Source organism: Manacus vitellinus, unplaced genomic scaffold, assembly GCF_001715985.3.
Source record: "Manacus vitellinus isolate BGI_N305 unplaced genomic scaffold, ASM171598v3 scaffold_6_pilon, whole genome shotgun sequence".
NCBI lineage: Eukaryota > Metazoa > Chordata > Aves > Passeriformes > Pipridae > Manacus > Manacus vitellinus.
In genome coordinates, this window is record NW_021940750.1 from 2,924,170 (window position 1) to 2,949,077 (window position 24,908).

A 24,908-nucleotide genomic window follows, 5' to 3' on the forward strand; every position below is an offset into this window, starting at 1 on the left:
AGCTACAGAAAGGGGAGACAGTTTCCATTCAACTATCTAGAATTATCTTGAACTATTTTTCACTCAGTCACAAGATCAACTATCCAGTCCTCCCCAACAGGCCCTGTAACTGTGTGCAACGAACCAACATATAAAAAAGGTGAATCAGTGCCTTCAAATTAAAACAGACAGGAATATTATTTAATAAATCTAATTTAAATGTTACAGTATTAGACTAAACAATATCAATATAAATATGAATTATCATTAAAAAGGAGAAAAGAAAATAATGATAATTTCATATTATATATTTTTCTGTATGTTTCCAGGTATCTTAAAATGGACATAGATGTCTGTATCTCTTTGAGAATTTGTTCTTTTTCTAGTTATTACAGAGAAATGTCACCTAGTGGGCAAGCTAACAAGCACTGAACCAACAGGAAAAAGTAAGGTATATTCCCAAATGGGAAATACTCCCAAACCTCAGCTGGAAGGCATTTGTACCCCATTGCCATGGTTGTTATATCAATGTAGCTAAGTGGCTGAGAAATTGCATTGAGGTAACAAAGTAAGTAATAAAATTACAGTTTAAAGAGTTAATCACATCCATCTATCAACACAAACTTCTTATAACATTTTAAAGAAGAGTTTGTCTGGTTTCTATGTTACTAATTCTAATATGTTGTCTATTTCTCAGTAGCTTTCAGGCCTCTCAGAAGACCATTAAGAGAGTATTTGAAAATTTCCCAACTTTCTTGTTTACAGTTTCAACTTCAAATAAATGAAGTGTGTTGATATGGAACGTTATAGATTGCTATCAAGTTCTATTTTTTTCCCTGCATGGAAGGAAATGACAAAAGTCTTGGATTCTGAACTAAAAGCTAAGGGTTTTTTTCATGTCTCCTCCGCAGACAAGCCTGGTCCTCCTCAGAATGTAAAGCTTGTAGATGTTTGGGGATTTAATGCAGCCCTGGAGTGGACACCTCCCCAAGATGATGGCAATGCACAGATCTTGGGCTATACGGTCCAGAAAGCTGACAAAAAGACAATGGTAAGAACTTGCTCTCAGTCTATGACTTTGTATGGAATTTAAACTACTGCCTGTTCTGGAAACATACAGACTTGAGGGAAATTACTGAATTCATGACTCTCACTTCTGTGTCTGAGGTATCCTATGGCATATCAGAGGCAGTTAAACACTGAAAAATAGAATTGAAAACTCCTAAGTATAGAACTGCATAAATGCTCAGTAGAAAATGTAAGAGAGACCAAGGGTGTGCCATCTCTGGTCATGAGTGCACAGATAGCTCTGCTTAGAAGGTGGAATTACATTCTTTATTTGGAATTATATTTTTCATAAATACAGGAAAAAATGAAGTGGGGGGGAGGAAGAGTTAGACTTGAACTCAGATGCTGGGTATAGTAGGTATACACTGGGAGAGCTATGCATGCCAGTCAGACTGGAAAACATCTTTCCCACAGTAGTCCTCATCAAGTAATCACATTCTGAGTACCCATCTTGTACCAGAATCCCCAGATATGAGTAAGGTTAAAATGTAGAGAGTTGTGGGATTTTCTTTCTGAAAATGCAAGTATTCATACATCTATCATACCCACCAGAATATAAAAGTAAGAAAACAGATCAGCTAATCTTCACAAGAAGCAACATAATATTCATTTCACAGGTTAGTGTTAATTACCTGTCTACCTGTCTTTTTGTTGTAGCAAAAAGGATCTCTCCATACTAAAACTAGCACCATGTCTGACCTCTCATAACATCTTTCTAAACAGTATAGTCTTGTTACAGGAATGGTATACTGTTTTTGATCACTATCGTCGCACAAACTGTATAGTGTCAGACCTGATTATGGGAAATGAGTATTTTTTTCGAATCTTCAGTGAAAATTTGTGTGGATTGAGTGAAACTGCTGCAACCACCAAAAATCCTGCCCATATCCAAAAAACAGGTAACATATTCTTCAAAACAAAGATCACAAAAGCCACTAAGTACCAGAAGTAATACACTGGCAAATGAAAAATACAATCTTGATAAATGCACCACTAAAGATACTTTCATTACTTAGTAACTAGCACTTATAAAGAATTTTAGCATCAAGAACCATTATCTAGGCAGACCTCCTGTACTAATACAAATATTTGCTAAAAATATTTAATCACAGACTTCCTAAACTATATCAATTTAAGAAAATAATACAACTATAATACAACTGGGGGATTATATTTGTATTCTGGGGTTAAAAGTTTAAGATATCTGTGAAGACTTTCCCTGCAGACATATGGCCATTGTACTTTTACCAGAATAAAAAAAACCACAATTGTCAAGACCTTTTACTTTAACTAATACATGAAACATGAGATATGTTTTAGAGTGAAGTGTATTTAAAGATTTGTTATATCACAAATGCCAAAAACTTTGAAGCTTCTCTAAATCATACAGGCAAAATAAGTGACAGATAGACTGTATACGTCAGCAGAATTGAAAACATAGTTCTTACTATTTTGTTTCTTTGTATTGCAGGCACCACTTATAAGCCACCTAGTTACAAAGAACATGACTTCTCCGAACCTCCTAAATTCACTCATCCTTTAGTAAACCGTTCTGTGATTGCAGGATACAACACCACACTCAGCTGTGCTGTAAGAGGAATCCCCAAGGTACAGATCACAACTGTCATTTTTATTGTTGCATCAACCCAAGATGCTGCCTTAGAATCCACATCAGTTCAGTGTGGCTAATGTAATAAACTGCTCCTTTAACCTAAATGATATAAAGGAACAGCAGTTTTTCTGTTACATTGATACATTCACATAAGTTTTACAGAGTCTGAGTTATTTTGCAAAATTAACTAGAATAAGGCCTTCTCTCATGTGAAGTTTTTTTGAAGGGGTTTTGCTGGTTTGGTTTTTTAAACTCACAGGAATATAAGTCTCTTCAAAGAATACAAAAAGATGTACTATTTTGTTAGTCAGGAACAAGCTGTAAAAACTGTATCAGCCAAGAGCTAAATTTAGGTTTCTCAAAAAAGGGAAATGGGCTTCTTTGTCTGCAGGGAAGGAATTTACCATATTATGACATAATCTTGTCAGAAATTTAAATTAGCACCATCACAAAAAATGCAAAACTCTTCTTCCTTCACCTTCTGCCTGCTTATTCCCAGCTCCTTTCAATTCCTCATGCCTGCACAAGGATCTGATTGCTACACAGTAAAACATGTACCACAATTGCTCAGAGTCCAAATTTACTCAAAAAAAAAAAATCTTTATGCAATCATTTTCTGCAGTTCTTTTGATGAAGAAGGTGCTCCAGACAAAACTCAAATAAAAAAGGAAGCACATCCACGTAAATAGTTGCAAAAGAACACAAACATTATAGAAGAAACACCAGCAACTGCAGGCAAAATCCATCCTCCAGTACTGCCTCAGCTTAGAAATGACAGTATTACTGATGAAATTCCCACTTGGTTAACCAACATTTTTGTGCATCTCCATCTACTTCGTTCAGTTGCCATGGTTTTAAGAAGATTCTTAAAAACCATCCTTAATTTTACAGCTGTTAAATACAGTAGTTGCAGGCTTTGGAATGCAAGCATGCTAGCTCATCCTTACACATTAGCCAGAGGGATCCAAATAGTTCTCAACCTTCAGTACACTTAATAGTCTTAAAGCAGCTTTTCCAAATACATTTCTGTACTTGTATTGCCCAAAATAACCTTAACAAAATGTGCCTCTAACTACTACAGTACTCTGAAAAAGGTCTTTTTCACAGAGAGTAGCTTATGTTGATGGAGCTTTCCAATTCTGAATAACTATAGATTCTCAAGCACACCTCAGGTATGATCTGCATGGCATGGAAAAGTTACCACTTCAAGCAGAGACAATACTCATGCCCTGCTAGTAGTGAAGTACAATAAAAGACATATACCCAGAAAGATAAAGAGGCTATAGAAAAAGAAGGAAAAAATATTAAGGCAGGAAAAATTCCAGCTGATATCTTTCAAGAAAAGTAAGTATGGCAACTGGGATGCACTGGATTGATATACCACAGGTCAAAGACAAAAGTAATTCAGTAGATTTGAAGGCACTGTATAAAACAGTGCAGTAGTTTTAGTTCTTATGGATGAAGAAACAGAAGACGTTAATTTTCAAAGAAAAATGGGTAAATACAAAGCCTTGTTTTCTACTCTTTAAAGACTGTTTCTTCACTATATGTATTGATGAGCTTGAAATAAACAAAAGCAGTTTGTTTTCTATTGGACTTCCATTTTCAAAATTTCATTTATAGAAATTAAAGTCACAGTTTCAGGTACTGGAAACAAAACATAAAGACTTGAACTGATACAGAACTAACCACTTTATTCCTCAGCTGAAGCTTTATTTTGAAATTCCCGAAATTTCTAAAGATATGCTAAAGGCTTTAGAAAATCCTTTTTCAGGCCAAACTTTGGTATCTCAGTTTGGCCACTTAACATATGTGGAACTTTGTGACACTTCTGTAACATACTTGTAGCATTAACCCCTGAATGAATGGATGAATTTGTAGCCAGTTTGTAGGGCTGGGTTTTTTTTAAACTGCAATAAAATAGGATACAGACCTACATTTTCTACATGCTATTTGACAGTTAAAGGAAATACTGAACTTCAGAATTACTGGTTTCACAAGTTTGTACTGAATGAGTTGTTCCTTGAAAAATTGTTAACACTGTTGTGTTAATAGCTCTCATAATGCTATTTAGCCTTTGATGGCTAAATTAAAGCTGCAAGATCTGGTGTAAATATTCCATTTCCTACCTTCTCTTTTAAAATTCTTCTTCTATGTTCTTCAGCCAAAGATATACTGGTACAAAAACAAAATGGATCTCTCTGGGGATGCCAAATACCGCATGTTCAGTAAGCAGGGTGTGTTGACCCTGGAGATCCGGAAACCCACTCCATTTGACGGTGGCATTTACACCTGCAAAGCTGTTAATGAGTGTGGTGAAGCTGAAATAGAGTGCAGACTGGATGTCAGAGGTAATCAGGTGAATCTTATGGATAACATTAATACTGTAATGATGATAGAGTAATGGGTAGCTAAAAGAAAATAAAATCATAGTTTTTCTTTATCTAACCCTGACTTCTTGGGTGGTATATAAAAAAGTTTGTTAATTACTTGCACCAGCAAGATTGGTTTTTTCATTCTAAAGGGTTTTGATAGAATTAGGTTGATTGGTAGGTAATACAAGCCTGAAGAGGGGCAATTATTACACTTCTGACTTAATATTTATAGAGAAGATACTTATTTATATTTATAGAGAAGATACTGCAATGGAGGTCTACCTACAAACTATCATTGAGGATAGTTTTATTATCCTTTGTGCCTACTCAGTAATTGAAAGTTTTAAATTAACTCATTAGCAATTAAACTTACGTAAAAGGTAGTGCGTGCTACATCATAAACATTTTTTAAACATTTATTTTTTTGTCAAAAGAATCAGGAATGAAAGTCACATGTTTATAACACAGTAAGAAATATTGACTAAATATTTTTGGTAAGGCTACCAGTAATGTATCTATTTGTCAATATAAATGTATATAGCACCAGTTTAAATGCTCAGTGAAAGTGACCCACACAGCAGTGATTGATGGAAATTCATCTTCAGCACATCAAGCCTGCAGGTGTTTCTATACAGCACAGAGCTGAATATTTGACTCAGCGCTAAGTCTGGAATGTGTATGCAGTTCACCTTGCAGTGCTGGGAGCCAAAATTCTCAAGGATTTCGGTTCAGTACTATAAATTACAGTGTAGACATGGCTCAAAGCTTAATATTATCATAATCTGAAGCTTGATTTAGGAACATTAAATCTTCTTAGAATTATCAGATAAAAGCAACTACTATAAAGCTTTCATATTTCACTTTCAGCACCAAGTCTCAATTTAAAATTAGCATCCTTTAATGTCTGATAATATCTTAAATTTTTTTTCATTCTCCAGCACCTCAGTAAAACTCTGAATTGCAATTCATCTGCAAGTCAAGGTAAGAATCAAAATAATTCAGCTGGATAAAGGAGCAATGGCTGTTTGGTTAGATATATGATTAAATAGTTGTTAGATATTCATGGTAGAGACTTTATAGAATGTTTATAATGTTGATGGGAGGATATATGCTTGTTTCAATTTCTGTTTGTTTTTTCAATAATGTACTAAGATCACACTCCTGCAAGGTAATTTATTTCATTTATTTTAAAGTGGGTCTCCACCTTTAATATGCTGTGCCAGTGTAGAGATATATAAAAATAACAGAATATTTTGTTGTCATTTTGTCTTAACTGACTACGAGCACTTCCTCTAAGAGTCAGTTATTTATTAAAATAAGGCTAACTAATATCAATAATCTAAACAAAAAAAAAGCATAGTTAAAATACATCTAGAACTGTAATGTACACTTTAAAAACATGAAATAGCTATGATAGCAATCAGGTAATGTATTTGTCAATAAATCTTTCTCCCCATTCTCTGTCTCAGCATTAGAATGGAACTTGAAAAGAAGAAAACTGAAGAAATTAATGAAGGATAATTTCAGTTCATTTAGGAGTCTTGTTCATCTTCAAAGTCATTTAATATACGTGAATTAGGAGGCAGCAGTGTCTTGTAATGTTTTGCTTACCCAGCATACTTTCAGACCCTATTTCCTTTTTTCATACATCTGTTTTAGTTACATTGCCATTGTCTCCACATGAAGTAATTGAGAGAAACCAAGACAGAACTTTCCTCCCCTTACATAGGCAAAAAAAAGCCTGCTATATTACAATTACGTAAAAATAACCCCCGTCCTTTCCTAATGGCTGAAACAAATGTAAATTCTCCAGTTCTACAGTTCACTCCATTTTCTCTTTGACGAACTCTGATATTCTTCATAAGAAACAAGTAGCTCAGAATAATGAAACAGTAAGAAACTAATTGTAATATTTAATCACCTTTCATTATATTCATGTCTGTAGAATAGATTGTAACTTTCATTCCTACTACTTTTACTGTCTGTGAGTGCTTGAAACATCCACTGCTGTGCTCTTGAGCAGATCTTTGCAGAACTGTGTCCAAAACACACCATTTGGGAACCTCTGGCTATAGCTATTGTTCTGCTTTATATAGAAAATAATTTTTTTGATAATTACTCACTACTTGTTTTCTAGCTTTTAAAAAAGACACCAGCATAGAATTCCAGTTATTAGATGTTTTTGCAACCAGTCACAGACATCATACTTATCTACAGAGATAATTTTGCACATCAGATGAAACAGTGAAAGCTCTAGTGAGAAAGATTATCTGCACACAAATAAAAATTTTTAAAGCAAAATCTTGTGATAAAAGCAATAAACTTACTGTTATCAAATCTTACTGAAGGTTTTTGAAAGTCTATGAGTGGTATGTATGCATTTTTGCAGATGATTCTGTCTAATTAAATGACACAATAGCATTTCTAGCTTTTCATCTAGTAGTCTGAATAGTATTTGGGATGGGGGTTTTTTCAGACCTGTGGTAGTTGATAGTTTCTGGCTGGAGAGTACTTTTTAATGATCACAAGACAAGAGACGGTGGGAAGATGATATTAATCAAAGAAGCATTGCCTTTTGAAAAAATCAACACAAAGGAACTGAGGTAATACTACTTGCCTGCCAACATGCCACATGAGATGGGAAAGCATGTCTGACACAGTATGTTAGTTGTATTAAACAAGCAAATAAGTCTTCCTAATAAAAGCATGAGATGTGTATTTTGATTATTTCATTATGATATCAGAACAAAAAAGGATACTCTCTGAAACCAACATCATCTTATTCCAGATCTACACTTGTCTGTTGCACATTGTTCTTATTAAACAGTTAAATAAAATTTAAAAAGGAAAACATGCAACCAGGTTTATACTGTTTTGTACTTTCATTTTCTGAGCAACACCATTGATTAAAAAGTAGGGCACATGCCACACATAAAAGACAGAGATAATCCATATTCTAAAGAACCTATGACCAGAACGCAGTGGACTGAGAGGATCATCCCAGCATCTGTTGGACAGTGCATACTGTAAAGCAGAGACTGAACGGTAAGAGTTAGAACCTAATTCCACAGGGCCTTCTAAGATAATGCTTCTACATGAAAAACACAAATTAGTTTTTACTTCCAAAACTTTCAATGACAATGAATCGAATGCAAATCCATGAAGTCACAAAAAAAGAAGCGCGCTCTATTTAGGTTTCTAGAAGTTCTTCTTAAAAATGTGAATTCTGAATTCAAAAAGCCAACCATTCCTCACACACTGAAAAGAGGATTAGGGGGAAAGGACACCTGCAAGGTCTGAACTTCTTGTAATTAGTTCTAGAAGGGTCTTCAGAAAATGGTAGGTGTTTATTGATGTTTCGCAAGCATATAGTATTGTCTTTTACCTGCTCCATGCCTGATACTGATCCTGAAAGTGTAGTCACTAATTGTCCACTAATCCCATGTTGGTAATACATAAATAATTAAATAAATAATTTTTCTCCCAATCTGATTAAAACCACATAAACTGACCAGCTTCTCCCAAACCTAGATGGCTGAGAACAATAAAGTATCTCACAATTTTCCTTCCATCACACTTGAAAGACTACTTGATGAAAGATGGTTTTCACTATCTTTTCCAGTGTGAAATCTCCTGTAATGCAAAAACCGTGTAGTTGTTAACTACTGTTACAAGTGTGCAAGGTAAGATCAATAGCAAAAGGAGAAAAATAAATAGGCCATAAAGTTTAAAAATTTCTATCTACCAGCATTCTCTTTCAGTGTATTAAGTGTCTTTCACTGACAGCAACCACTTTCAAAAACAATGGTCCTACTGAAATCTTTTCTGTAGTTTTCCCTAAGACAAAAAAACTGTTGCTCAAGTAAAAGATCCTTACATGTGAAAACTATGTTACTTAGACAAACATAACCTCTCCAGGCCGATTATTTCTATCCAGTTGGATGTGAAAAAGACTTCAATGCTTGATGCTACCACAATTTCCATTTAAATCCTACCAATTCAGGCTGCTGGCTGCCTGGTCAGGGTACATGCCTCTCCTTCAAACTAGTAACAATGTACCACGAACTGAGATTTTAAATGTTTGAATTAACATACATAAGACTTATCTGAAGCATGGGGTGTTGCAGAGCATTACTACACAGTATCATGCAGCATAGAAATAGTCAAGCTAGCCCAGTGCTTCACTTGAGCTAAGATACCACTTCCAAAAAACATCAATTAAGAAATATTAAGACAACAAATAACACTTCCAGTACTCCTACTAGCTCAGTTCCCTCAGGGTGGTGTTGCCTGCCAAATAAACCCCCAGCTGACACTTTAGCCTAAGACAGCACACGTTTCACACCACAGCATCAATTCTTTTGTTTCATTCTGTTTTACAGCACTGTTGTGTAAACACCATAAGTAAACAATATGTACTTGCCCCTGGCAATGGGAAGCTTCACATAATACTTTTTATAAAGCCACCAGAGGGAATTAAACTGTCAAATGGAAGCAAACCTTATCTGAACACTTCATTTCCTTTATTTACTTGAGATTGCCTTAGTGCTCAAACCCTGACCACTATTCTCTGAGCAAATAACAACAGCAAAATGAGTTAATGGTTGACCATTACTTCTTAAAATAACAATGAAAAAGGCCAAAGAGCAGCATTGTGCTGCAGCTCCACCTCCCCTCTTCAGTGCTAGAAACTCTCCCACCCACTCATCAGCTCTCCATCTGAGAGATTATTGCTCAGGGCTGTAAAGCCTGAAGAAAATCTCTTCAAACTGTGGTGTGACTATAACAGATTACGGTAAAGATGCTGGGTTTCCTCCTTTTCCTCTTTCAGGTTTAATTCAGTGGGCTTGTACAGAAGCTGTCAAAGGCTGTGTGAGAGTTAACTAATGGTTCCCCACAAAAATAATTAATTTTACCTGTTGACAGATGAGAAGTGAATCAGTTGAAGCTAAAGAACTAAAAAACATAATGTCCATTCTGAAGTCATGACAGTGACTCTGTTTGGCATAGCTTCTCAGGTTGCAGCCTATTTTGTATTCTGCTATCATAGATATGTATTAGCTTAAAACTAGCAGGCATATCTGTGGTAACAGCTGCAGAATAAACATACTTGTTGTTTCCCTCCTGAGCATTAGTTTTCTGATCCGTTAGTAAAAACGCCAGAAGTATTTCATTTCCAAGTCACTGTAAATCCAGGTGCTATGCTCTAGCACTAGAGCTCTTCTTGCAGAAGGGGGGCCAACTACTACATATATTTTTATAATATCCATAATGCAGATGGATATGTGTGTGACCAAGAAAGGGTGTAATAAGTGTGTAATAAGAAGCTATGTTTCCATTAATGCATGTTGTTGCCAATTAGGTACTGATGTATTTTATTTAGCTATTCAAGATATGGTTAACTACTACTATCAATACGTGTTGTAACTGAGGGCACAGTAACACAGTTATGCAGATAGAAATATTGTAAAATGGAAAAGTCCTAAATTTTCACACATTCACATATTTGCTAATAAACCATTGCTTGGAAGATCACTGTAATGTTAGGCAGAAATCAGTGTAAAACAGAGAAGACTACTTGCATTCGGTATCATGTTTAGAAAAACTTTACCTTTCTTAGTAGCTTGCAAACTCCAAACCTTGTCTTTTACGGATTTTTTCAATTTATATGATCACTTCAGTTAATGCATGATCTGATTTTAGCATAAGCTGATGATATAGATGATGACCTAGATGATCTAGATGACTTTTAAAGGTCCCTTCCAATCCAGACTATTCTATGATTCTATGATCTGTCACCCTGCCTTGCTCTTAAATTACAATACTTATGTGATATACTGGGGTGAAGTGCAAATTAAATTCACTGCTAATTGTCCCAACAGAATGTTTATGAAAAGTGCCTCACCTGTCACGAGTTTACCTTCCTCTTCCCCTCTATAATACAGAATAGTTATCTTTACCAACTTTTTCAGATTATTCTATGAAATTATATATGTTTTACTTGTTGAAAATCACAGTGAGAGGTCAAGAGGTTCCTCTTTATTATTTAACAATTTTTTTCAACACATGGCATGACAGACATTTAAAGATAACCTAAGTACTCCTCATCTGCAGGTTTCATTCCTTATGAGAAAGGATTATTGTTCTAGCTGTTTCAAGGGAGGTCTACAACTGAGTAGAATGAATGAGAACACAAGAAAATATTAGTTGGTAGAATTTTTTCCTTAATTTAATAATACAATGGCCATTAATATAAGAGCAGCACGAGAAAATACTTTTCTAGAAATCAGAAAAATTATTTATGTTGCTTTATCACAGAATTTCTTTGAAATAAAATCATTGTATGTATTTAGGAGATAGGTTTGTCACTAACACATCATCCTGGATATGTAGGTTTAGAACTACAAGCCATTCAGTCTCCTTACAAATGAATTTTATAAGAACAGTCTGCTGAGATTAAAAATAGCCCCACTGATACCTTTCAAGTGCTTCCCAACCACAGAACTCTATTTTAGGGAAACAAAAGCTGTCATTGAGATATCCTTTACTTGTCTTTGGGCAGGGTCCCCAAAGCACTCTGCATAACCAACACATCTTAGACAGCTTGAACTGGTGAAAGTTTAAAAGAAACAGATAAGAACAGCTTCATTTATTAGGTCTAGATATGGAAAAAGTCAAGCATCTGCTTTCTGTGCCAGACAGAAATGTTGACAATAAGCAGCCCCAAAACCACAGATAACTGTCATAGCTATGAACACATTTCAGATCTATTGTGTGTTAGGATGGCTTAACCAAAGACAAATATCAGTGGATATGAAAATATTAAATAAGTGGTAAGTATGCCCCCTTTTTCTTCTTCACCATGGATAATAGTCTGAACATGATTCTGTATTCATTATAGCTTATTTAGCAAATATGAAGAGTATCATACACAGTTTTTGTTTGGCTTGAAAGTATAAATTGTGGGACCCAAACACATGAACCCAGATGGTGCATAAATGCAGTCTGACCTTCAGTAAGGTTGCATTTGCTTGGTATCTGTCATAATGCTAATAATTGCCCCAGTAATCCAGATCTATTCCAGGAAATTAGGATCACAAAAAAGACTACCTACTAACATAACTCTCAAATAAAGTTATTTACTGATGGTTTTCATATACCAAACCAAGGAAAAAGGGCCAAAAAATCCAAGCTTTTCTTCTGCTTTATAGGCTAGTTCATTGCATATGCTGACTTTAAAAAACTCCTAGTACATTTTGATCATAAGAAAGTCCTCAAAAATTTCTACCTGAAAACTAGACTTGTTCTTCCTCACTGGTATAAGAGGGGATAACAGTACTGTGTATTTACAAAGCATGATATTTCCTTTCATGATTTTTCTTGTTTCCTACAGTACTGGAAAACTTTAACAATTTATAAAATTTGTTAGGTTACAAGTCTGTTTTAGACAAATTTCTTTCTTTTTAATATCAGATTAAATGGTCGAGCCATTTCTAACAATGAGTGTTGGGAAGAGCTGCTGCTGGGAGCTATCACAGAATAGCAGAAATAAGACTGGAAATCTTTACTCTTCCCTCTATAGCACTCTTCAGCACTCCATCAAAAATAACTTTATTTAAATGCAAAAGGAGTAAGAGTGGAATAAGGCTGAGAATGAAAGAAGAAGACAGAGTATTTGGTAAGAACAAGAGAGAGGAATAAGAGACTGACTAGAAGCTGGAAAGGGGCAGAGACTGGTTGAGCAGGACACTGGGAAGAGCTTAAGTCTGAACTGCTTGGGGATAGAGGCTAGGAGATGATGATGGTCACAGAGGCGAGAAGAATGTATGACCAAAAAAGCACAGGGGGAAACAAACAGAGATGATCTGATGGGAAATTGAGGTGCAGAGCTGAGCCTCACTGGTAGAAGAGAGTGTAGGCCAAGGAAATGTGAGGAAACAGTGAGGAATCCAAGCAAGGAGATGTGTAAAAAGAGAAAAAGGAGAGTGCCTTGATATCCAGCCCACTGTGGATAGACTGGTACTCACTGGAGTTAATACGAGAAACTGAAAAGGCAAAAAAGAGTGGAAGGAATTGAAATACAGAACTAAAGTTTTCATATAATTCAAAGAAGCAATTGTTTAGAGTTCTACTGGTGTTTTTCCTGCCACCGTTTGTTCCTTTTTATGTAGAGCTATTTTGGGAGATGGGGATTTCTATTTCTATGTAGGTTCCTAAACCATGTTTATCACTATAGTAACTGTTGCAAATAGAAGCAGGACTGTTTGCCCTTGGCTGACATATATATATTTCTTTCTGACACCTTAAAACGAAATTAATCAATGCTAAAACTACTATGCTGCAGAAGTTTTGAAACATTGTACACCTGTAAACAGAAAGTTAACTTATGATTTTACTAACCTTAGTATAAACATTGAGCTCATTTTTATCTGAGCACAGAATCTGCCTGAAAGAGGTCCTCTCTAAGCGTGGCATATACTCAACCACACTCAAACCTCACTTGTCACCAACATCAAAGTTTCAAACCTTCAGATACAGTGCTGGAAAAAGGGGTCACATACACACTATTATTTAAAGCATTATCACATTTCTACTATTTTAGTGAAATGGCCAAATTTGGAATGGCTGTAGAATCTCAAAGCTGTTGCTCACACTGAACATCTTACAAGAGCATTACAGGGTAGGGCTGTATGAGAAGCCATTGCCACTATCAGAAGCAAAGTCACCAGAAGCTGTCTGGAAATGTCTTGCCCTTATGAGAAGCAGACGTGTCTGGCTGAATTGTGACTTCTGTAAGAGCAAGAAGCTCTTCGGCATTTTGTGGCAAGATCCTTTGCACAAAGCTGCTGCTTCTTCATCCTAATTACCACTTCTTCTGGAGCTAGGGGATGTTTTATTTCACCAACACCTGGCTTGTCTAAGAGCAGGAATTTGGAGTTCCTAAATACCTAAATTCCTAAATACCTAATATGGAGTCAGAGTTAAGCAGGAGCCATTGTTCTCCCAGAAGGAAGATCTTGCCTCAGAGGCAACATCACTTGACTTTCAACCATCTGGCAGTCAAGGGGGACTGGGATGTAAATATTGCTCTTTGTGAGAAGCTTAGCTTCTATTTTCTGCCTAGTTCTGAATTCAGTGATAACAGGAGCCTATGCCCATTTGTTCTCATTGTAGGCAACTGCTTCCTTATTAGAAACACACTCTGTGGGAAACAAAAGCCCTCCTTTGGCATAGGTGGCAAGATTCTAGAAATATCTTCAATATTTTTGCAACATAAAGGTTCCTAGGAAGGCTTAGAATCACAGCCATTTTCCCATCCACTTTGATTACTCAGAGAGAACTTTAGTTGGAATTCTTATGACCTATGTTTACAAGTACTTTAACTTTTAAATACCCAGATGAACATTTTATCTTACTCTGCTGTCCTGAAGTGTCAAAGGAGGAGGATACTGATTATCTGAAGTCAGGAACCAGAGTGTAGGAAATTTTTACAACCGTTTTCTTAAAGTAATGAATTCTTTCCTTCAGCAGACATCATAAGTTTTTTCCAGTTATATCCTTAATAAATATCACTTCAGTGTTGTGACGCTCACTGAAGTTTAAACCTTTAACCTTTAAAATGTGGACCCACTCATATTAGAAGTGGACACTGCATTCACAAATAAAACAAGAATTTATTTTTTTTTTTGGAATATCATGATGAAGATCCATGAACCAGGAGACAAAGTAGTAACATTTGTTCCACTTCGAAAACTGCCAGGAAGACTAGTCTCAAACCCCCATGTTTGCAGAAAACACTTAATGGTCATTTTGAAAACCAATTTCCACAAACAAGAAATTGTAGCAGAAAAAGAAACCTGTTCAGCACAAGGAAGTTTTAAGGCAAGTTTATGATTCTTTGCGACATTTGTCTAAGTGCCTTGGAAATAATACAAGTGTTAAAATAAAAAGGTTGCAATTTTGAAATTCTTAAAAACTAAGACACAGGCTCCTCCTAGTGGTAAAAACGCAGGAATTATTCATTTTGTGCTAAGAAACTTCTAGAACTATTTATTATTACTAATTACTCTCAGCCTTCAATTTAGTTCTGGAAGGTTTAGAAACCTCTAAGTTCTTTACTGCTGTTAAGGATTTTTTTTATCTAAATACCAAAATGAGTGGGACACGACTAAAACTACATGCAAACAACTGGAATTATTTTTTTCCTCCAAAATAAAGTTTAGGGACCTCTTAGTGCTTAGGAGTGATGAAGGGAAAGAGGAAAGGATGGAAGACTGAATTCCGGAAGACTTATGCTTTTGTACCACTTTTAAATCCAACCTGCATTTGGTATCCAAAGAGCAGCACTGTGCATTTAGTAGTGGAAACACTGCACAGCATGCCTTTGGCTCAGATGAATACGCTACATGCCTACAGTTCTCAGAACATCTGCTAAATCCCCATCATCAAGTGCAAGAAAGATTTTATATATTTCAAAAATGTCTTCAATTTTGAAGCCAAGACAGTTGCTCTCACCTAAAGAGCAGAGGCACAGTGTCAGCCCACTTGCTGAGGTTGTTCCTGATTCATCCCTGCCACGGAACAGCAAACAATATATTTAGCCACACCTGTTCTTTAAGAAAATTCTGTCAAAAGGGACAGAGGGCCATTTTTATTAAAGGTCCTTTAAAAGTGTCATTCTGCTCTGAAGTTTTTCAGCAGCCTAGAGCATATAGCAGTTCATGTAATTTATGTAAGTCACAGAAAAATACATTAGCAAAAATAGCTTCTACAAGGGAAGAAAAGGAGCTGTATATAGTAAGTGATGCTATGCATTTAATAACCTTCCCCTTATAATTTGAAGTTAATGGTTTCATCATGTTAATAGGCTGATAACATAATTACAATTTAAAAATTAAAATTGACTACCTGAGTGGGACCCAGTACTGCAGTAAATGGAACACCTATTGCAGACCAAAATGCTTTCAGTCTTAACCGTACTTGTAGTAGTATCAAGAACACTACAATTGCTAAAAATTCAGATATTGCTATAAGAAAATTTACAGTGTCAGAGGACAAAAGAAAGAAAATAATTTCAAAACAGGCTAATTTCATGATTTACCGATTTCAGTTTTGCCTTTAAGCCTTTAAGGATGAAAAATCCTTTACATGTCATTTCTATTTCCAAGCATGCAATAAAAATTTCCATAATTCAGATGCGTCTGTTTTCCCTATTCACATTTTTCAGACACTTTTTTTTTAAAAGACAAATCACATAAATGTTGTGACAGAAGAAAAAAAAACAAAACAAAACAAAATTACTTTAAACTGCTTCTGTGGAAAGAAATTTAGATTGTTCATTTATAGTCTTCTCTTCCTCATTATTTCATATATGTGTAGGGTATATTTTGTATATAATTACATTCATTCCAGAATAAGTTACACTGATAGAAAAGCACACAAGGATGAAAACTAGTTGCTGGTTGAATGACATTTTATTTTCACATTCAGAGAGCTGTACAGTTTCTATAAATAGATGTGATACTATAATATTTACATCATTTCCTCACCCATATTGGTATATTCCATTTAAAATGGCAGATACCCTGACCAAGCCAAAACAGGGTTATTTCTGGGTGCATTTAGTCAGAATTCTATGTCAAAACATACAATACATCAGTTTGCATCAGAGCAATTTTTCCTGGTATTTTACATGTAACAATATTTTCTCTAGACAGTCTCATCTTCCAGCACCCTAAGAGCTTTCCAGACAAGTGCAGTACAGTTCAAGAACAAAAACAGGATGCAAAAAACCATTCATATTTGGTCTATTTAAAATAAGGAATGTATGGACAGTTTTAACTATGTGAATTTGATTATACACAAACACAGTATTTTCAAGATCCCTTGAAACACAAGTACAGATCAAAAAAAAAAAAAAACAACCAACCAATAGTTTAAAAAAATTGAAGACAGCATAATCCCCTGGGCTTCTGAACATGTTCTGCAGATTTCTATAGTGTACTTCTGCCAATAATGTTTCCAAGTTTTACACTCCCTTATTCATTTTCTAATCCCTGTGATTAACTGCTTTAGGCAGTGCTTACATGCATCTGTTAAGTCTACTGCTGGGATAACTATAAACGTTACCTAAATTCCCATTTGAAAATTCACACAATCCATGAAGTGTCGAGGTTTTTCACAATATATTTATTACCTTCAAAGTTTCTCTCTCCGCTTCTTTTCCCTCTTGAGAAGCAGTCATCTCCACAGATGGACCAATTTAATAGCCGAACTTCAATTGTCACATGGTATTTTAAGACTATGACAGCTAAATTGTTTATCTCTACCAAAAGAGTCTGAAGAACTGTGTGACAAGAACTCTGTGTTAGTAGTTAAAAATGAACAACACAGAAGGAAAACAATAAAACACTACATTTAAACAACATACAGGACTAGACTGCTTCCACTGTGCACATACCAGAGAATCGGAAAGCAGAAGCCTGCAGTTGTAAAGTGATTAAATTGTAACAAGTACCACTAGAACAAAAAAACAACTGAACTCAGGCTGTTAGTCATCTTAAGAAAAAAGGAACTCCAAAGGAATGTCCAGAGTAACTCACAGCTGGATGCAGATGCTCAAAACTGTCTGATTAAAGGCTCATTTAAAAACTCCATTACGGATGAATTCAGAAGGAGACTGCACAGTGAAGTCTCAGGTTTTTCTATGGGGAAAGACTTGCAGGGTCATACATAAATAATCACGTTCTCATAAAAGACAGAAAGTGAGCTCCAGTAACTGCAGCAAAACTGGGAGTACTGCATGTCAGTGTGCCAAAGGGTAGGTATTTCTAAATATCACGATCAACTGGAAACTGGTCGAGGTGGTTTGCTTTTATTTTCTGCCTCTTTCCCACGAATTGCAGCCACATAAGAGAAGAGACACAGCACGGAGTAGCAGATCTCATGAGCCTACAAGAATTCAGAAGAAGAGATAACGAAATTCAGATTATTAGGTGTTTTGCAAAATCCATTGCACATTTTGTATTTTGCTATATGTCTTTCTTCATAAGACAACTACTCTGGCTAGAAACAAAAATCAGGAAAATGTGTCCCATACCTTCTAACTGAGATGGATAGAGTAGAAAATATGTATAACAAACTAAAAACCTCCTTTAGGATAAAAACATTAGTTGCTTAATAGTATGATTTAATAATTTTTAAAAACAGTATGCCAAGCTGGAAAGTTGGACAGCTGGCTTTAGAAAAAACATTCTACACAATTACTTTTGGTCTGTTGTATGAAGTTACAAGAAATTTTCTGGGAGGGGTTGGAAGAGCTAACTAAAAAAACTAAACATCCAGTACTGAACCTTGACTAACAAGATGGTGGGATTCTTCCTTATTCATAACTACCTTGTTATGCTAGGACTGGTAATCCTTGTAATTTTTAATCAAACACTAGTGAATAATATGAGCTTTTGGTTTGGCCTGTTTTTTTTTAATTAAAAAGAACCCTACAACCCAATATTGCAGATTTCCTATGAAGAATACCAGGCAATTTCATCACTATCTTAAAGGAGAGGGTTTCACACAGCATTACCAAGTTTTACAATTATTACTTTTAACTCATTATGTGCTATTATTTAACTGAAAATCCTCTTTTAGCATGTAATTGGTAGCACAATTCAGTGAAGGTAAGACTTAGACTTAATTTATATCCTAGTTCTAATACTGGCTATTCTGGTGATGTTAAAAATTCTTATCCTGTAATCTGACATTTAAAATCTTCATAAATCTAATAATCATAACAACGTTTTGTTGTATTATAGTACCACCTTAAACACGTCAAATACAATTTTTTTCATTGAACTGGCTTTTCTTATTAAGAGATACAGCTATCCACTTCTTAAACTACATATATTCTAAGCATTTTGTTCTAAAACATTTCTAGCTCCTTCAGTTAATTTTTCTCTCTCTCCCCTTGAAGGACTGTGAGTTTCCATGAAACCAACAAATGTGCACACTGCACTTCAGATACAAAATAACTGAAGGAATTTCAGTTCTGACAATAATCATTGTCTTCTATTTCTTCCTTATAAGTGCATATAAGTCTGATCATGTGTAAAAGTACTAAATATCATTATACACTGATGGTGTTCACAAAATGTTATAAAAACTGAACACTAAATCACAGCAATAATTCATCTATACAGCAGGAATCAATACTTGTAGTGTTCTCTTGCATCTCCCTGCTAACTTTCATGAGGAAATGGGAATTTTTCATAAGCTGTTAATAAACATTTTATGCCTATGAACTAGTCTCCCTATACATTGTTTCTATGGATTAAGGACTCTGTTCTGCACTGTCTTAAAACTAACAGTTTCACTAGTTCTTATTGTGCTAAACCAGCTACCTTGCATCTTCATCTATCTTTAAAAAGAGACAGTGCTTTCTGTACTACCTGTTGAGTTCCCCTAATTTTATAGGTACAACAATCACTGAGTTTTGTTGTCTTTTCTGGAGGAAAACATGCATAAAAAGCAGCTGGGGTTTCACTGCAAATCCTGCAATCCCAATGTAATTCTTTTTGCCACGTGAAAATGTAAGGATAGATCCTCTAGAGAACTACCAGAAGGCATCACAGGTGACTCACCATTGGCGTCTTGTACTTGTGGCTCACCACTTCTTTAGTTTCAGGAACTAAAACCGGACGGGCAAGAGACAAAACAAAAAGTTCAAAAAACGAGAGGCAAATGGGAAAGAAATAGCACAACGTTCCCATAGGAAAGGGAAGGGATGCAGACAGACAGCAGGTGCAGATACAGGCCACATCACTATCCTTCACTTCTAGATACTTTTCCTTCTTTTCATTTACATTATGTCCTTGGAAGATACTGATAACGATAATACATTACTCAGGTTGGCAAAAATTTTCACTGCCTCTGTTTGGCACAGTAGATATTTGATGGTTCTTAGAGATTCTGGCTTTTCTCATATTACTTATTCCTGCTAGACAGCAAAAATAGTGAAAAAATATGTCTAATAACAAAATATGCCTTATGTCTACTACAATAAAACATGAACCAACAATTCCATGGGAATTTATCAATATGTGATTCCCAAAGATTTTCCCATTGAGATGTTTGAATCCTTCTCTGCTGAATAATAGATCTCAAAAGAATCGTTTGAGACTATAAAGTAAGTTAGTGAAATCCAGAAAAAAAAAAAAAAGAAGTTGAGGGAGAAAATTTTCTAAACTGGAAGACTGTTTCCCAGCTTAATTTTAAGTTTCTCAAGATATTCTTTCTTCTGCATAGGATGTGTGTGATGGTATTTACTTGACATACTGACTGAAAAAGTTCAGTTTTTGAAAAAGTTGTCTCAAATAAAATACTGAGTTCAGTGACACGTATTCTTAAAATACCGAGCTTGTTGACTTATAGAAGTCCCTATACAAAAAGAGGATTAAGGCACTGATGAAAAAAAATCTATTATCCAGAAAATCTCATCTTGCTCCCTTGCACTGTCTCAAACTGACAGAAATGAAAACAGGCACAATATAGCTGAAGAAAATTTGTCTTTTGTTCTCATTGTGGAATGGCTAAAAAAGCATGCTGTAACCATCCCATTTCACTGCATTTGAATTGTGTCTTTGACCCACACTTGGTCTGCAAATGTTGTGAACAGGTACCATGGGAAATCACCAGGAGAGAACAAAGACCACACTAACATACAACTGGCAAATTTAAAATGTTAAGATCAGTGGAATACCAAGACCAGCTCTGAATACTTCCCTTCCAGAACAGCTGAAATTTGCCATGGAATTTCTGTGTCACAACAAAAGAATTCCGAAGCAGTACAAAAATTATCCGAAACCAAATCATACCAGGTTCATAGAGGAAGGATAAATGTTTTATTACACATAGTACTAGTGACAAAAAAAGAAACGGAGGCAGATGAGTTCAGTATGAAGAACTAGGAAAAGTCCACAACAAAACCTTTCCATGCAGATGTCATCTTTTCAACTATGATATGACACAGCTGAACGCTGGAGAGGGAGACGAATCACACTCTAAAGGGCCAAAAGTAGGCAGTGCAGACTGGGTTTGAGAAATTTCTCTAAATATAAATCAATGCCTACTAATTCTCGTATGCCATGGTATTGTCATTCTTGAAAAAAAATCTAGTGAAAAGTACAGAATATGATGGTAAAGAGTACCGGTTTTGTTTTATTTTTCAACTCTCACTTTTCTTGAAGTTGGCAGTTACATTAAGGACTCAGAAACAAGGGAAGTGCACACCCAGGCTGCACTGCCCCAGCAATACCAGAGACTAGAGTTGGGGAGATAAGGAGGTGCACATCCAAGCTACCTTACCCGTTGGCACCAGATGTTCCAAATTAACTCCATGTCACCAGGGGATAAAGGTGGGAGTGAGGCTGGTGCACAGCCAAATAAGGTAGGACTTTTACAGCTGTGTAAGTCTCACTGCCCACTGGATAACATACAACTGTTCATAAACTCTTCAAAAAGCAGGAAGGGAAAGCTGTAAGGACCTTGTGCCACAAGGGAAGGAGAGAAGGGAAGCTGTAAAGTCCTGTATCATAATTGAGAATAGGAAGAGAGGGAACAGGAGAGCACCTAGGCGAGGTACTCTCTCCCCACTTCACAGTCAGTAAAAGTTGCCTTGTCTTTAAGTAAAGTACTCCTTCACCGTCCTTGTAATGCAGGAAATTCTCCTGAGATGACTGAGTTATGAAGAGTAAAAAGAGTGGGTTTGCATTTACACTCAGAGAAGTCAAAGCACTACCACTGTAGAATACAAATAAAAAAGAAGAAAGGAAAAAAGGAAAAAAACAAACAAACAAAAACAAAACCAAAAACCTCCAACAAACAAAAACCCAAACATACAAAAAAGAAAATACCCAAGCCTCCTAAGACTCAAGCCTCAAATTGAGAGATGAGCAGAAGCACTTTTCTTTTAACATAAAAGTTATTCCTGATGCTGTTGCACTGAGTGGATGAAGTGAGTAAATTATTAAGCACCATTCTGCAGCCTTTGGTCCTGTGAATTAAACTATGGCGCTACCACAAAATGGGTTTAGGGGACATCACTTTACCTGCTGGAGAATGAAGGTTTTCATAGCAGCGACGGTGAAGGGGCCACAAGAAAGTAAAGCACAAGTACACAGCAGTAACTCAAATTTCAGTGGGAAAAGCCTTACATTTCCTCACTTAAATTTCCACTTCCATTTGTAGGACACAATTCCTGAACGTCTGCTTGCATCCTGCTCTGAAACCACAAGTCCAACTTTCATGCTGCCTCTAAGCCCAGCATTAACACAAACAGACCTTTAATTTCCTGATGCAATATCACTAACTTGGAGCACTTGCACTTCGTAAAATCAAATAAATCTTGCATTGAACAACTTCCCATCAGACTAGAGTATGCAGGCTTACCAGTCTCTACCTTGCTAAAAGGATCTACTACTTCAATATACTCCTACTATAATGAATTTGATGGCAAGGTTCATCATGTTTAACACAGCTAAATAACTTCATTCTTAAGAAGTCCAAGGAAGTTTTTGCTGAATGCTGTTAGTCTACTATTAACCAACATATTAATTTATCTTGAACTGGAGAGACTGACATATCTTCTCACCTTTACAACAATTTTAAAAGCAGTTCTGGGGTAGTTTCCCATCTCTGCACAGAAAGAAAGGTTAACTCCCCTTCAACATCTTTCTTTCTTCTTTCTGTTTATTAGTTGGATTGGCAAATTGTAAATCTCATTTGGTACATTTAAATTGGTTCTTGTCTGTGAATCTATTTTGGGAGGAGGATATTTTGAACTTAAAATGTTTAATTTCTCAATTTGTGCTTGTACAATCCAACTCCCACTTTATTTTTAATTACCTCTGAAAATTATCCTTTTATAAGTTCCATATCACAATTCTAGCTTTTGCAATAGGCCTTTGATTATAAAAAGAAGTACTTTTTCTTATATTTATTACAGACATTATTTAGGGGCTAACTGCTGTGTTACAGAGCCATCAATATAAGTTGACTAGAAATAACGAAGTCAAATACTGCCTTTTCTTCTTGTGCAATATAAACAAACTATTAAAAAAAATGTTTTGCATTAAACCTCTCAAAAGTGATCCAAAATTCATTTCTGTTTCAAGTAATTTCTATAAAGTTAAAGATTTCAGAAGCTGAAGCCATTCTTTAAGCTAATTTTATGACTTCTGAATTCTCATCTTTGTAAAACTCATCAATAATCTTTTACTGACTTGAACAATTTGTATTACTAAAATGATTTATGCTCATTATGGTGAAAACATGATATCAAAGGAACATGCAACCATAAATTGAGGACACCTTCTGAACATATAAAATTCCAGAAATTTTTTGTGGTTTAAATATACTGATCTGAGCATCTGAACCATGAACAACATTTTTAGAAAATGGGACAAAATTGTTCATGAATTCAAAGCCAAACTTCTTGGAGATTTATAGTAAATAACAAGCAAACTGCAACAGTCAGAAGGATTTTATCATTTGGATACATTAGAACTTTGTATCATCAAAAGGAGACAACACATTATTATGGAAAAAGACATTAATTTCAGAAATCTTGTATTAATTTAAGGGAGAATCCCTCAGCCAGAACATTCTACACACATTACCAAAGAACAGGGAGAGTCTTGGTAATGGGAGCTAGTGATTCAGATTTTGATTTATGGTCAAAGTATGGGTGCTGATCTACTACGGAAAGAAAGTCATAAAATTTAGCTTCTTTTTAAATGTTTCATAGATATTCCTAAGACCTACACAAATGTATCACAGATGGGTGGAAGAATAAACCAATACAGGTTTGGGGACTATTTCAAGAGAAGTACTTGGATCATTCTTCCAGAGAGCGGCATCTGAAGTCACTCATTTCTTTCAGACCCTAGTTAAGAATAGCATTTCTGGTACTAAGACTGAAGAGTAACCTGGAATTTTCCCCAAACTACAGTGTTAGGTAGATTATATGCAATAGCAATAACTGACCAAAACAAGACAAATTCTCTGTTCTCCTCAACCTTTACTTTTCCACTCTTTACCAGTCAGGCTCCAAAACAAAGATCACAGGATAAATTAAGTGCAACCTGACAAAACATCTTCTGCTCCGTACAACAAAAATTAAATTCCACATAGAGCAAAAATGAAACTTTGCAATTAACAGCTGTTCTTTGTAATGAAAGCATAGTGTGTTGAGAAAGATCAGCTTTAAATCCTGCTTAAAAAATGTGATTTCTCAGATGAGAAAGAAACACATCAAATAAAATTCCTACATACATCCAAGCTTAACTGTTGTTTTGTTTGCTTCAGAAGACTCAGGACATTTTCTCTGTCTAATAACAAAAAGCACCTAGGTCACAAATCTTAATATGATGAAAATTAATGTGTAAATTTTTATGTTAAGTCACCCATCCCTCAGGCAACTTCTCACATGAAATCTACATTCTCTCCCATCTTTGAAACTGCAGTGCAACTCTGAATCTGAAAACTGGAAATTTGAGTTACTGCCATGTGAGTACAGACCTAATATCAAAATAATGTAATTACCAAATTCCTCCAGGACAAAGACTCCTCGCACAGTATTGCACTTTTTAATGTGATTCAGCTCTATGAAAACCTACAAAAACAGGAGGAAAGTAACATAAAATTAGTTGGGTTTGGTTTTTTGTATTCAATTAAAACCCAAAATTAAACAAAAACATCATGACAACAGACACAACCTGAAGTTTTATAGCATACACTACCAGTTCATTTACAGTTTAATATATAAATAAAGGGTGAAATAAATATTCAGAAGACAAACTTGCCACAATGCTAGAAATCAA

At 35.4% G+C, this 24,908-nt stretch overlaps 2 protein-coding genes across 36 annotated transcripts in view; one reads left to right on the forward strand and one right to left on the reverse strand.

Annotated features, from left to right (window-relative positions):
- MYBPC3 (myosin binding protein C, cardiac) overlaps window positions 1-7,892 on the forward strand; it is a 61,485-nt gene extending 53,593 nt beyond the window's left edge. The window contains exons 29-34 of the mRNA XM_018082988.2: window positions 891-1,030; window positions 1,787-1,946; window positions 2,519-2,655; window positions 4,824-5,018; window positions 5,973-6,015; window positions 6,504-7,892. Coding sequence (XP_017938477.1) covers window positions 891-1,030; window positions 1,787-1,946; window positions 2,519-2,655; window positions 4,824-5,018; window positions 5,973-6,015; window positions 6,504-6,613 — 785 coding nt within the window. The 3' untranslated portion in view covers window positions 6,614-7,892. The remainder of the gene's footprint in view (window positions 1-890; window positions 1,031-1,786; window positions 1,947-2,518; window positions 2,656-4,823; window positions 5,019-5,972; window positions 6,016-6,503) is intronic.
- An 8,597-nt stretch (window positions 7,893-16,489) lies between these two features.
- Window positions 16,490-24,908, reverse strand: part of MADD (MAP kinase activating death domain) — a 72,616-nt gene continuing 64,197 nt past the window's right edge. For 34 of the 35 annotated variants that reach the window (XM_018082537.2, XM_018082536.3, XM_018082538.2 and 31 more), the window contains 3 exons: window positions 24,631-24,700; window positions 19,671-19,717; window positions 16,490-17,985 (listed from right to left, as the gene is read on the reverse strand). In XM_018082537.2, coding sequence (XP_017938026.1) covers window positions 17,878-17,985; window positions 19,671-19,717; window positions 24,631-24,700 — 225 coding nt within the window. In that variant the 3' untranslated portion in view covers window positions 16,490-17,877. The remainder of the gene's footprint in view (window positions 17,986-19,670; window positions 19,718-24,630; window positions 24,701-24,908) is intronic. The other variant, XM_018082529.2, reaches the window with a different exon arrangement.